The sequence below is a fragment of the Procambarus clarkii genome, chromosome 40, assembly GCF_040958095.1.
Source record: "Procambarus clarkii isolate CNS0578487 chromosome 40, FALCON_Pclarkii_2.0, whole genome shotgun sequence".
Taxonomy (NCBI): domain Eukaryota; kingdom Metazoa; phylum Arthropoda; class Malacostraca; order Decapoda; family Cambaridae; genus Procambarus; species Procambarus clarkii.
Window position 1 is genome coordinate 19,270,771 of NC_091189.1, and position 14,690 is coordinate 19,285,460.

A 14,690-nucleotide genomic window follows, 5' to 3' on the forward strand; every position below is an offset into this window, starting at 1 on the left:
TTTATTTGGTGTTGATACTCCTTATGTTTGGGCGGCATTTTATAGGTATGCTCTTATAGACAATTTCATTGCGAACACAGTGATACCAAATTTAAATACGTGCGCCTTCAATTATTGTCAGGACAGTCAAAAGAGTGTACACTTTTTCGGTCTTACCGCGTAGGCGCGCGAAGTGCCGAAAGCATCTGGGGTATTGTTTTTTTTGAGCGCCGAGAGCGCGAAAGTGTTAAAAAAAAAATGGACAACTCTCAAAACGATATTTGTTGGCTGGCGCAGTTGACCGGGTTAAGGACGGCAATATGAGGCCACGACCTTGTAACAAGAAATTTACAAAGGACATAAAAAAACATAAGATGAAAAATCTACCATTTTGTACACCACCTCATACTAGTTAAAAATCACATTTCCCCAGCATAAATGTTCACTATCAATGAACCTCATAAAACAGTGACTTGTTATGCATCAAACCCTAAATGGTTATACGGTCTAACCCTTATTTTGTAAGGGTGCACCCAGTGTTACTTTTATTGGGCATAGACAATAATTACAAAGTATCTGGTGAAATATAATGCCCCCTCTGAGCAATGCTATGGAAGCTCCTCTGAGCTTATTCATGTGAGCTTAGTAGGACTTGGCACTCGCACTGTGCACTAGCGACCACTATCTGGGAACCCATTAAGGGTAATGTTCAAAACATGTGCAGTATTTGCATTATTGATTATATGGTTAATTTCATAGTTTTCTCTAATGTGACAAATGATATTGCAGTGCATATGCAGTTTAATAAAAGAAAATTTGCTTAACAAGACAATTTGTTTAATAACAAATTTTTTAGTTTAATAAAGACATAATTTGCTATTGTGCATAGCCTTTAAGTTCCAATACAGTACTGTAATATATTTACCTGATCATCATTCTCATCAGCAAAGGTGATTGCAGTTAGTTTGTAAGAATTTGTCACAAGAAACTCATTAATTAAGAAGTTTAACGTTCTCTTCTCATGTGGACGGATGGATGATAAAGATGCTACAATAGCCGGTTTATTTGCTTCCTCCTTTTCAAAAGATGATGGTTTTGATTCTGAAATTAAACATTATTTTTATGGCTGAACAACTCAAACATCACTTAAACTATAACGTTGTAATGTGGAAATGATATTTAATAGGCAAAATATAAAATATAATATGATGTAAAGGCTTGGCACATGGTTTTCACATCTGCATTGGAAATGATGCACACAACACACACACACTGAAGACCAAGTAGAGAAATTTTCAAAGTACAGTATATATGTACAGTACTACATTTAAAAATGTAATTCATTTACACATTTAATCATAAACTACAGTCAAAACAAAATTCCAAGCAATTCACTCATTGCTCCCTAACGCAATGTTCTCCACTCACAAACACACAGCCACATTAGCCAGACTGACACTCATTCCACGATGCAGTCAGACCCTTACAAACACCCCCTGTCAGGATATTAACAACGAATGGGGACAATAGGAAATTTCTCTTTCTAGCCTTATATCTTTAAAAAATATAAATTCATTTAAACCCCTAAGAACTCCCTCCTAGCAATATTCAGTCTCAAAGAAACTATCAAGCTTCATTCTGATAAATACTAGTTAGCGACCTGGTCAATAGTCTAGTTCAAATTGTAATGAACAGTCTTCTAACTGCTCTTAACACATTATCTATTTATTAATGAAATGCTGCACATTGGTTACAAGAAATTGCAATTGTAGCCAACAGAACAGGGAAACAGGTGGGTGTCTAATATAGGCTTTCTACACATATGCAGGGTCCTAAAAGTAAGCATAACCAAGAACTAAATAACAGATAAATGAGCATTGCAATAACTTACAAACAAGTTAAGCAACATCAAGGTAGAAGTACACAAATTCTCAAGGCATGATCACAAAAAAAAGTAACTTTGCAGGACATTCTCATATGAACCTGTTGCTTGTGTGAGATTTGTTCGCAGTCCCTGTATAGTCTCACGCGCCTTGCGTAATTCAAACTCAAGGACAGCCACGCGCTCATCCACAGCTCTTTCTCCATCTTCGCTGAGACGACCCCAATCCAGAGAATCTAGAGTAGTTTGGCTTGAAGAGCGTGCTGAAATGTAAAGCATCTCTCATTAGTAAAGCAACATTAATTAAGATCTTACCAATCGATTGATTGGTGATCAATCATGTGAGTGATGATCAATCGACTTGAGAATGGTCCAGGACGGACCGAAACGTCGTCGTTCCTTCAACTTCTAGTGTGTAGTCTGGTCAACAAGATCTTACCACATTTAACAATATTGTATTTAAGAGTGAACGTCAACAGCTTGAGAGGCAAGATACCAATGGTAGTACAGTATAGGAGTAAAATCTTACTTAATGAGTGTTACAGAGACATTGCTAGGTGCTGTGTTAACAGCATTTAGTGACTGGTGTATGAAATTGTACAGTACTGTACAGTATATCATCAAAAGGACAAAAAAGTGACCATTAAATACAAGAAAATACAAAAAATTCTAGGAACTCACCACATCTACTGCAATCTACTATCATATTATAATATGAAAGGCATCTAATATGGAACATTAAAAAATTTCCACTATTCTGTGCATGCTTCTTGCAAATATTTAAAAATTAAAAAGATCTCCAGAGACAGGTAGTGGCAATCAGAATATGACATCACTGCTACACACTTCACACACAGTATAAAAAACTAATTTGTATTTTTCCAAAGTTAGGTTTGTATAAAGACTAACAATGAAAACACTGGTACAGTATGACTACTCTTGGGGTCCTTTTTGAATGTGCAAGCCTGCAAGTGAAAGTTAGCACATTTTAAAGTTGAATAGTGATCAAAGCTAACCTACTAAGTGACAGCCCAATATGAAGGGAACTGAAGGGAATGATCAGGCGATAGCACCAAGCCACTACGACTATATAGCACTTGGAAGGAGTCAGGATAAGGATTAGGGATGGGACAGGGGAAACAGAATGGTGCCCAACCACTTGGACGGTCGGAGATTGAACGCCGACCTGTATGAAGCGAGACCATCGCTCTACCGTCCACCCCAAGTGGTTGGAGGGCGACAGTGCAGGTTAATGCAATTCAATCCACGTACAAAGAACATAAGAGTAATGTACAATTGTAGGAACAGGTGTTACACAATCTATGAGGCCAATATTACACAAAGGATTTCTGGCTAAAAATGTTTTCCTGAAGTTAGTTTAGAAGTTAGGTCAGCATGTCTGACAGTTGTGTAATGATCAAAGTTGACCTACCGAGTGAGAGTCCAGTATGCAGGGCGACGGAATGCAGGTCAGCATGTCTTACAGTCGTGTAATGATCAAAGTTGGCAGGATTAGAGAAGTAATCTCTCAGTCTGGGCAGTTCACACCCCGCCTCCACCAGCTCCGTGTGCAGCTCCAGCGCCGTCAGCAGCAGCTTCTCCTGCAGCAGTCTGGCGGCCACGTCGTCCCATGACACGCCCGTCTGTCTCTCACGTTTTCTAACTTGTGTTGCTGGTACTGAAGGGTCTAACTCTGAGGTCTGGCTCCCTCTCGCCGCCTCCGCCATAGTAAACACTCACTGGGATACGAGCGTCATCTATTACTCAAACAAATATTATAATGTATTATCATAAAACTCTTAACCTAATTTATGCAATATAACTAACTTGCTTTTATTTTTCATTTATGCAAGTAATTCGATTTCAACCTCAACATTTAGCAATATAATAAGCCTGTATTCCAAATAAAGCCAACATTATGACGTCACTATTTTTTTTTACATACAAGTTTTATTTTTATTACATTCTTGTAAAGCCACTAGCACGCATAGCGTTTCTGTCAGTATACTATGTATAAAGTATATAATAATATACATAAAAACTAAATTTACCTTTTATATTTTGTTAGCTTAACTAAATATAACTAATAAAATTTAAGTTGAGTTATCTTAACTTAAGCATGTTAAAAAACTGGGCCAGATTCACGAAGGTACTTACGAAGGTTTTTCTTCTTAGCTACGAATGTTTTCCTTCTTAGCGCCTTCGTGGCGGCTACGTCGGTAAGAGGAATGTCGTGGGGGTGTGGGGTGAGGGAGGTAGTTCAAGTTCAAGCTCAAGTATGTTTACTGAGACAAAAAAAAATACATCTCAAAGGAATAGAGTAGCTTAGGCTATTTCTACCCCCCTCCACTTCAAGTCCCTCAAGGGGCGCACAAATTCAGTGAGTACAAATACACAAATCACAATACAAGAATCCCATTTAACATTGCAGGTTAACACAGTAAGCACAGCATATAAGTGTTCCACTCTTGGGGCAAAATTCTTGTAGCTCCTAAGTATTCTGTCTATCATACCATTATCACACATCCAAACAGTTTGATGTGGTACACTACTTATTTCCTTATTTCTATAGTTATCAATAAGCTCCTTCCCGAAGTCTTTTCCTAATGCCTGAGATGTTGATGCTGGAAGAAGTGTGGAAGCAGAAGGTTCCACTTCATGAACATGTGATAGTGCGTCCGCAACTATGTTGTGTGATCCTCTGATGTAGAAGATCTGGACGTTGTAGTTTTGTAGGTACAAGGCCCAACGAAGTAGACGCTGGTTGGAGAATTGGGCTTGTAGTAGACAACGAAGAGGATTATGATCAGAATAGATGGTGATGGGTTGGTGTTCTTGAAGGTAAGGTTCATATCGTTGCAAGCATAGGACAATGGCGAGTAGCTCCTTCTCTATAGTGCTGTTGATTTGTTGGTGAGGCTTCAGCGTGTAGCTGTAGTAGCTGACTGGTAGGACTTCCCCCTCTCTTTGCTGCATCAGGACACCCCCAATGCCGGTGCTGCTGGCATTAACATTAAGGATGTAGGGTTGAAGTTGAAATTGAAATTGAAATAAGTTTATTGAGGTAAAATACACACAAAGGGATGAGGTAGCTCAAGCTATTCTCACCCCGTTCAGTACATCGTGTTAATACATACATATAAACACATCACAAACAATAAACATATTATCAAACATTCTGAGAGATAAACATATACATTTCCTATGGATGAAGGGTTGTTTCACATCTGGAGAGGCGAGAATAGGGTTAGTACACCGCAAAGTTTTCAATTGTTCGAAGGCAATGGATTGTGAGTTGGTCCAAATGTATTTCCTTTTAGGGCTGGTAAGAATGATTAAAGGTGTGGCAACTATGCTGAAGTTCTTGCAGAACCTACGGTAGTAAGACGCTAGTCCCAAGAATCTCATAAGTTGTTTATGAGAAGTGGGCTGTGGATATTTTTGGATGGCTTGAAGATGTATGTCTAAAGGTGCTAAGCTTCCACTGCCTATAACATGACCAAGGTATTGTACTTTACCTTTGGTAAATGTGGACTTGCCCAAATTAATGGTGAGACCGGCCTGGAGAAGCTTGTAAAATAGTCGTTGTAGTCGGTCAAAATGTTCTTCCCACGAGTTGGTTGCTATAACGATGTTGTGCAGGTAGGTATAGGTGTTGTCAAGATCTTAAATGACGAGGTTGACAGCTCGCTGGAAAGTAGCCGGGGCATTACAAAGTCCAAAAGATAACCGTTCATACCTAAAAAGGCCAAAAGGAGTGATAAAGGCTGAGATATCTTTAGCACGCTCAGTTAGAGCACCTATAATCGGTGCACAGCCTTACCTCGCCATATGGTTTGGGAACCAGTATGCATGATGAAGCCCAAGGAGACTCCCAAGGTGTAGCTAATCCATTGCTGAGCAGGTACTTTACTTCTGCGAACATGGTTTCTCTCTTCTGTAGACTGATGCAGTAGTAAGGTTGACGGATGGGCATCGTATCAGGAAGCAGCTGGATATCATGTAGCACTAAATTACATTCCTGCGGAGTGTCTTGAAACAGTTTTTTATGCGTAGATAGTAATTTAATTAAAGGAGCACTATTATTAGTGTTTTCTAGGTATTTGGGAAGATCTTTTAAAATCTCACTGTTAGACTTTATGGTCTCGATGGTATTTTTACCATCGGATGGAGAGGTAGCATGGTATGCATCACTGTTGGGATACCTCTCGGTAAATGCGGATACGGATTTTATTTTATTTTATTTTATTTTATTTATATATATACAAGAAGGTACATTGGGTTTGTGAGAATACATTGGATAGTACAGTATTTACATTCTTGTAAAGCCACTAGTACGCACAGCGTTTCGGGCAGGTCCTTAATCTAGCAGATAATTTTAAGTAGGTAATTTCAATCAGAATTGATAAATGATAAAGATACATTACAAGAGAAAAATGAGATGAGAGAGATAAGTAGGTATATTAAAGCATATACCAGCATTATATAAGATAATAAATATAAAGCATTATATAAGATAATAACACTGTTGGCGGATTACCTTGATAACTCTTGAGCAGGTTGAAACCAGCCAAGGTGTAGATCGTCTTATAGCAGTACTTCTCGTAGGATGAGCCGCAGGCACCGCCCAGGGCCCCAACAGGCGGTGGAGGAGGTGCCTCGTGACAGGCAGCAGAAGTGAGGGGCTCACCTGCACCGCGCGCTGAGCCCCTTTTTGTGGTTGCGTGACCAAGAATGCGCGGGTAGGGTCCTTTCTGCTGTGGAGCTTGAACACAAAGGCGGTCGCGGCGAGGTACGCATGCAGGGAGTGGTATGCCAAGACCCTGGAGAGCAGAGATTGCAAGAAGTTTGCCAGCACCGAGGGGGGGGGCGTGAAGGGCGCGTCGAGTCGAAGGTTGCAGGAAGTTGAGCAGCATCCTCATGGCCGTGGGGGTAAGTTGCAGGGCAGGAGGTGCTGCAGCGCCCAACCCGTTCTCGCAAATTTAATAAGTCAATATTGACTTATTAAATATGTGGCTGCCACAGCGGGCGTCTCCGCGAGGCCAGCGTCGCAGGGGATCGAGACCTCACTGTGCGACGTTGCGTGCTCCCTTGGTTGTTGGTACTCTGCCCAATCTGCATCCCCGCCAGTGCCCGCACTCCCGTTCATGGTACTACTAAATTCACTGAGTGCTAGAATCTCTAGCCTAATTTTATTAATTTGCATAGGAAGACTGAGTGTGGCCAATTATTACTGTCGAGAATGATTCTGGGGCTACGGTGGGGTCAGGGGCTTGGTCGCTGTGACATGCACCTGTTTAGGCTGCGGACCACTGATTTTCCACTGAGAGCCATAAAACATCTCGGCAAATATTAATTGTACCAGGCTCAATATGGGTTTAATACTCAGCTGAGTTTCTCCATTAGGCTTGTTGCTGGAGAATTAATTTACTGCTGATTAATTTCTATTTGCATTGTTGTTAGTAGGTATAGGCTTGTTCAGGTTTAAAAGTTTACCTGAGAGTAAGTAGCCACCTGCAGATTGGAGCAAATTCATGTCCCGTTGTTTAACATGACCAGTAATAAACTGTTAGTTGTAATCTGCTCCTACTAGTAGATTCACATTGTTGAGGCGGTCAGACATTAACTGGATGTCAGCCAATTTAATTTAATTTTCCTGCAGGAATTTGGCTGTATACCCCAGACCCTTAATTAATATTTAGGTCAAATGGTATTTGATCTACAACTATGGCTTGGATTGCCCTGACTTAACCACCTAGACGTATGAGCAGTTGTACTACTGAATATTCTTGGGGTCCTTTATTAATCATTAACCCGGACAGGTTTTATTTTACCTGTGTGATTGGTTTCAAGTTAAGTGCCTCTGCCGCTTTCTGAGTAATGATGGTTTTCCGGGACCCTTGATCAAATAGGCCACGATTGATGATCTTGACCCCTTTATTCTTTACTTGAAGTTGGGCAGTGGGCATCCACTTGAGACGCTGGTGATATTACGCTGTAAACTTCTCGCACCTTGCAGCACTGTACTTGTGTAGATTCTCAACTTCCTGTTCTAGGATTTGAATAATTTGTTTTGACAAATTTCCACAGTGCAGCATGATGTTTGCCCCTTCTACACCTACACCTATTGCAGGGGTTCAGTGGGGTTTCACAGTTGTTAATATTATGTGTTTTGAGACACCTAGTACATCTGTGTAACTGTTTGAGTCGTCTGACTCGTGTGTCTCTATTAGGGTAATTTGTACATTTGTACAGAGAATGTTTTTGATGGCAAAACAAACATAACCCTCGACCTACAGCTCGTTTAAGGGTCACCGGTTTAGATGTAACTGCAACTACAGGTTGTGAAAGCTCTGTTGCTTGCATGTGTTTGTTGTTTTGTTTCTTCCAACTTGGGGTGGAAGTGTTTGGTTTATTCTGGGGAGTAATTATTAGGCTCTTGGGAGCACTTGGGGTCTTAAGAGTACACTGATTATTAGTACCCTTATTACCTAATGACTGTGTCACGTTAGGAGTTTTAATTAAGGAACTTTATGTGCGTACAGTTTCTGTGGATTCAGAAGAGGCATTAAGTGCCTGGTTTGCTTGGTTATTATTGATTATATTACGCAAACCTGCTAATATATCCTGCATTGACAGGACAGTACTATTCTGGTATGAATACAATTCATTGAGCACCTCGCCAGACAATTTTCTCTGGATGATAATTTTAGACATCCACTCGGCAGTGGGTTGATCCACTTCATTGCTGAAGGATCTTAACAGTGACTCAAGCTGAAAACTAAAAGCTTGTAAGGAGTCAACTGATTGATCTGGTTGAAATAAGTCCAGCAGTTGGTGCACGAGATTTATGGTAGTCTTCTCATTGTCAGCACTTGCCTGAGAGAGCTGGATGATTTGATTGATGCTAATGGGTTCAGCATCACCTCTAGGAGGCTGGTTTGAGTGATTAGGACCTTCACTAATTTTGCTTAAGGCTTCTTGCCTAGCCTCGGCTATAATTTCAGCTTTAGCGTTTAATACAGCTTCAGCTTTTAATCTAGCTTCAGCTGCTGTTGCAACTTCAGCTGCATCATCTTCTGTTTCAGCTCCACTGTCGGTTGCAGCTTTACTTGCAGCTTCATCCTCAATTACAGTTTCACTTGTTTCTCTGGGTTCACGTGGGAGGCTTGTTAATTCAGTAGTCACATGCATTGAATTCACAGAATCCAGGGAATATATAGATGAGCTTTCAAAAAGCTGTTCAGAGTCTGTTAAGGTATCATTACGTGAAGTTGTGTTAGATGAGACTGTAGAAAATGAAGGTTTATCTACAATTATAGATCCAGTGTAAGGATCTAATTTAATTAGAGGAATCTCCTCATTTTGAGGTAGCTCATGTATTTCATCTGAGCTGGGTGCTTGCTTTGGTATAGGTAAACTATAAAAGTGTTCCAACCCAGTAGGAACATTTTGTGTTGCAATCACTTTGTAATAATGATCTAACTTGGTCTGAATTTTGTCTTCATAGTTGGCAAGGTCAGATTCAGACTTAATTCGTCTGGGTCAGTATTACTGACAAGGAGTATGTGTCTATAAGACTTGATTATATCCTTTACTTGGTCAAATTTTTGGCTAGCCAGTCTTGTGGAAATTCCTAGCCGGAAAACGTCAACTAGATCTGTTTCTAATCAGTTGTCACATTTGTTGAGTAGTCTTGGCAAGTGACTTTGAAGACCTTTCAAGATTCTTCCAGTTTTTTTCTGGAGAAGCCATGTTGGCTTTGGGTTTGAGCCTTATAGGGCTTATATAGCTACTTGGACAGCTATGGTACTTGCTCATATATGTAGAGCAGGTATGGTTATTAATTAATAGCCTAATGATTAATTTCTTGGTTAGGCTGATTTTAATTTACCTCGTTTGGAGGTTAGCTACCTACCTAATAATAAGTAACTAATATTTGAGTAATACTTAAATGTCACTACAGGAAATCGTCCGGTTAGCTCAGGAAATCGTCCGGTTAGCTCATCAAAATCACTATTCGATGGTATAGTGACATTCAGTAGTACTCAAAGGTGAATATAATAATGAGAAATTACACAATTAATAAGAATAGGTCCCACCCTGCTCGGGTCAGCACAATGTTAAATAATATATATACACCAGTACAGTCTAGCACAGGACTACTTGAAATAAGTCCTACCTAGGAAATTAACTAAATAGTTTAGGCTGAATTTGTACATAGCTTAGTACAACTACAGTCCTACCCAGTAGCAGTAGGGCATAAATATAATAATATGTTTATTCAGGTAAGGTACATACATACAAGAGATTTTAATTGATAGATTTATAGATAGAGCTAGTACATACTATGCCTAAAGCCACTATTACGCAAAGCGTTTCGAGCAGGAAAAACTTTAATGACTAATACTTAATACTAAATGAGTATAAAGAATAAAATGTGTTGAGAACAAATAAAAATAAAGATAAAAAGGGGGTAACATGGCTGAAAAAGCAGCACAAATACAAATAGGTCGACAAACAGCGTTGTTTAAGAAAACAGACATGGGTTGACAATAGAGGGGTAAGGTAGGTTACAGGGAATTTATTAGGTAGTGCTTCGTTTTTATCTTAAACTGGTTGAGAGAGGTACAGTCTTTAACATGGTTGGGAAAGACATTCCACCTTCTGGGTCCCTTGATTTGTAGAGCATTTCTAGTTAGATTAAGTCGTACTCTTGGAATATCAAAACTGAATTTATTTCAGAGCCCATGAGCCCATGGTGCTCATGGGCTCTGTTACAACCTTCAATGAAGCTTTTGAGGTCAGGATTGGCATTAGAGTTCAGCGTTTTATATATGTATAATACACATGAGAGAATGTGCAGTGACTTAATATCTAACATATTCAGAGATTTGAGTATATAAGTAATGGTGCAATAATGTGGATATAATGGTGCTGTGTTTTTGGGATTTTTATGTTTTTTTAATATATAATATTTACACTTGTAGGAAATACGTGTATAAGAAATTTAATTAACACAAGGTTATTAATTGTGTTTGGCAAGTATTCTACTGCCGTGAATAATATCTAACACCTGACAGTGCTTCAAGTTATGTTCAAGTATGTTTATTAACACAAGAAAAAAGATACATCTCAATTAAGGGATAGAGTAGCTTAGGCTATTTCTACCCCCCCCCCCCCCCCCCCTCTATTTAAAGTCCCTCAAGAGGCGCACAAATTCAGTGAGTACAGATACACAAATCACAATACAACATTTAACATTGCAGATTAATATAGTAAGCACAGCATATAAGTGTTACAATCATTGGGTCAAAATTCTTGTAGCTCCTAAGTATTCTGTCTATCATACCATTATCACACATCCAAACAATTTAATGTGGTACACTACTTATTTCCTAATTTCTATAGTTATCAATAAGTTGACACTCTAATACATAATGTTCTTTCAAGTTCAAGTATGTTTATTGAGACAAGTTAAAAAAAATCTCAGAGTAGCTTAGGCTATTTCTACCCCTCCCCATACTTCAAGTCCCTCAAGGGGTGCAGACCTTACTTAACGATTCTGGACCCCGAATTCATCCTCGACGACCAACGATTTGTGTGGGCCAAGCGTCACCTTATTAAAGGTGAAGCTAGGAGTCAGGTGGTGGCTTTAGTGAGAGGTGAAGTTCCCGAGAAAGTGTTCATCACCGGGGCTGGCTACAGGCATGTAGCAAAGTATGTGGAAGAGCCCATAATATGCCTGAAATGCTGCAGATGGGGGCATAAATCCTGGAGCTGTCAAAATGATCCACGATGTCGTTTCTGCGGAAAGTCTCACCTCTCTAATGTGTGTAGAAACAGACTTAATCTGGGTGAGAAAATAGTTCCCAGATGCTGCAACTGTGGAGGCGTTCACAATGCCAGCTCAGCTGTGTGTAGCAAGAGGCCGAGTATGGGTGTTATCCGGCCGGTGAATGTTACAGAGCAAGCAAGAGCTCTTACCCAGACACCGGGAGCACAGCAAAACAGTCTGCCCCAAACAGCACCAGTGAACCGGACGAATGCGTGGGTAAAGGAGTCTCCTTTACTTCGTCAGGCTCAAGCAACAAGCAGCCACGCCACCACTCAGGACTCCGGCAGTGACAATGTAACGGTGAGTGAAGTGGCTACTGTGGCTCAGAAAGAGGGTCATAATAATATGGCCAAGGAGGTGTGGGCTGAACTAAGAAAAGTTGGTGAGTTCCTCCAAAATCTTGGGCAGAGAATCGAGTCCATCGAGGCGAAATTAAACATTCAGGAGGTCAAGCTAGGAAATTCACAAAACTGTGAAAGAAAATCAGGATATAGTGGTTGAGGGCAATAATGAAATATTGAGTGCTGAAATGAAAGAAAGTGAAGTGTGTGTGAATGATGGTAGTCGTAGTGAAAGGAAGAACCCTATAATTACACATAAAATGAAGGAATCATTTGGGCCAATAATGGACGTCTCAGGGCTGAAAAAATCTCTTGAGAATCGCAATGTCGCTTTTACTGGTGAACTTGGGAGGAGGTGAGAGATGTTATGCCAGGTATGGCTATCATTTAGTGAATTTATAGGGGATGACTTAGGCAGTGAATTGATTAATAATGGATCACCCTAGACTGAAAGTTTTGTCATGGAATGTTAATGGTTTAAGAAACAGGGTTACAGATGTTCATTGTTATGTGATGGGAAATGATATTGATGTTGTAGCTCTCCAGGAGACAGGGGATAGGAATGAAGGCTTATTGAAATTAAATGGTTATAAAGGGTTTCACCTCTTCGCCGCAAATAACATCAGAGGCACGTCAATTTATGTAAAGAACTCCATACCAGCAGAGTTAGTAGAACCGCCATCAAAAACGCAAGGTATAGAGAGTGTGTGTGTTAAATTATCATTAAGGGAAGGGGAATTTATTGTAGTTAATTTGTATGTATCCAGGAACTGCTTCGACGCCAACTATCTACCTGACTGCATTTATACTGATCCTTCACTGGTCATTGGGGACCTTAATGTTCGGCACACAAGCCTTGGGACAGTGGGTAGCATTAGTACTAATGGGGTCAAGTGGTTACAGTTTCTACAAGATCATCCAGATACCTGTCTATTGGGAAACAATGAACCAACTCACATCAGGGGAGGACGGCTTGACTATGCCTGCATTTTAAACTCTCAGGGGATTATGGGGGAGGCTCGGGTTGTTCGGGAACTACTTAGTGACCACTTTGCCTTGAACGTTGAATTACCACTGGGGAAAAAACAAGTCCACTTTCAAAGGAAAAGGCTAAATATTAATAAAGATATGAAAAATTATTTTATTCAAAATATGGGAGATTGGTATCAACAATACACGCCGCTCTGCGTTGATAGTTTTTACGAGGATATGGTCGAGAACATAGAGAAATTAGTACAGAGGGAAAATAACGGGGGCAGGGGAAGCAAGACGCATGGACCTAAGAAATTTAAATATTCCAATGATCAGCAAGTCAAGGGGTGGGAGAAAATGCTACGGAGTGCACATAAAGAATGGATAAAAAATGGAATGAGGGATGAAGAGAAAAATACAATGTTGGAAGTGGCTAGGGAATGCAGTCAGGTGAGGAAGGAGGCGCGGGACAGATACTGGCAAGACTTTGCTCAGTCCATTGGTAATACTAAGAACCTTTATTTATTTATTTATTTATTTATGCATATACAAGAATGTACATAAGGAATGTGAGGATACAATTATGGTAATTACAGTCTTGTAAAGCCACTAGCACGCGCAGCGTTTCGGGCAGGTCCTTAATCTAAGAAAATTTTAAGGAGGTAAATACTTGCAAAATTTATAGACAAAAAAATGATAACAGATTACATGGAATGAAAAAAAAAAGATGAGAGAAAATTATAGGTACAGTATATTAAAGCACATAGGTAGCTATGATTGATTGCAATGACAGCTTAAAATGGTAGTTGACAACAAATTGGTAGGCACAATACAGCAGAAACAATATAAGATTGATTGCAATGACAGCTTGAATGGTAGTTGACAAAAATTGGTAGTCACAATACAGCATATGGCTAGCACATAAAAGAAGACAGCAATGAACACAATGATAAGGTTGTTTGATATTACATAAAAATTAGGAGATTGGGTACCACTAGGTACAGAGCAAATTTAAAGCTCAGTGTAGGAAACTAAATAGATGAAGTTAGGTACTTTTTGGTTTTGCTTTTAAATAAGGCAAAAGTTTTACAGTTTTTCAATTCACTAGGGAGTGAGTTCCATAGACTAGGTCCCTTAATTTGCATAGAGTGTTTACACAGATTAAGTTTGACCCTGGGGATATCAAAGAGATATTTATTTCTGGTGTGGTGATAATGGGTCCTATTACATCTGTCCAGGGAGAGTTTCAGAGCATGGTTTGCATTTAAGAACAGGGTTTTGTAAATGTAGTTGACACAAGAGAATGTGTGGAGGGAGTTAATATTTAGCAAGTTTAGAGATTTAAACAAGGGAGCTGAGTGTTGTCTGAAAGCAGAGTTAGTTATTATTCTGATAGCAGATTTTTGCTGTGTGATGATGGGCTTAAGGTGGTTTGCAGTGGTAGACCCCCATGCACAGATACCATAATTAAGATAGGGGTAGATTAGTGCATAATATAGTGAGAGGAGAGCAGAGTTAGGAACATAATATCTGATTTTGGAGAGTATACCAACTGTCTTAGAGACTTTCTTAGTTATGTGTTGAATGTGGGTGCTGAAGTTGAGTCTCTTGTCTAGGAATAGGCCAAGAAAACATGGAAAAGACATGGAGAGCAGTAAATAAAGTCAGGGGTTGTAAG

General features: G+C 39.7%; 1 protein-coding gene across 5 annotated transcripts in view; it reads right to left on the reverse strand.

Annotated features, from left to right (window-relative positions):
- The window catches only part of LOC123757941 (RAB11-binding protein RELCH homolog), a 68,969-nt gene extending 65,360 nt beyond the window's left edge, over window positions 1-3,609 (reverse strand). For all 5 annotated transcript variants that reach the window (XM_069338804.1, XM_069338806.1, XM_069338807.1 and 2 more), the window contains exons 1-3: window positions 3,294-3,609; window positions 1,963-2,124; window positions 905-1,080 (exon numbers count right to left, since the gene is read on the reverse strand). In XM_069338804.1, the coding sequence (XP_069194905.1) occupies window positions 905-1,080; window positions 1,963-2,124; window positions 3,294-3,588 (633 nt within the window). In that variant the 5' untranslated portion in view covers window positions 3,589-3,609. The remainder of the gene's footprint in view (window positions 1-904; window positions 1,081-1,962; window positions 2,125-3,293) is intronic.
- Between the last annotated feature and the right edge of the window lie 11,081 nt (window positions 3,610-14,690).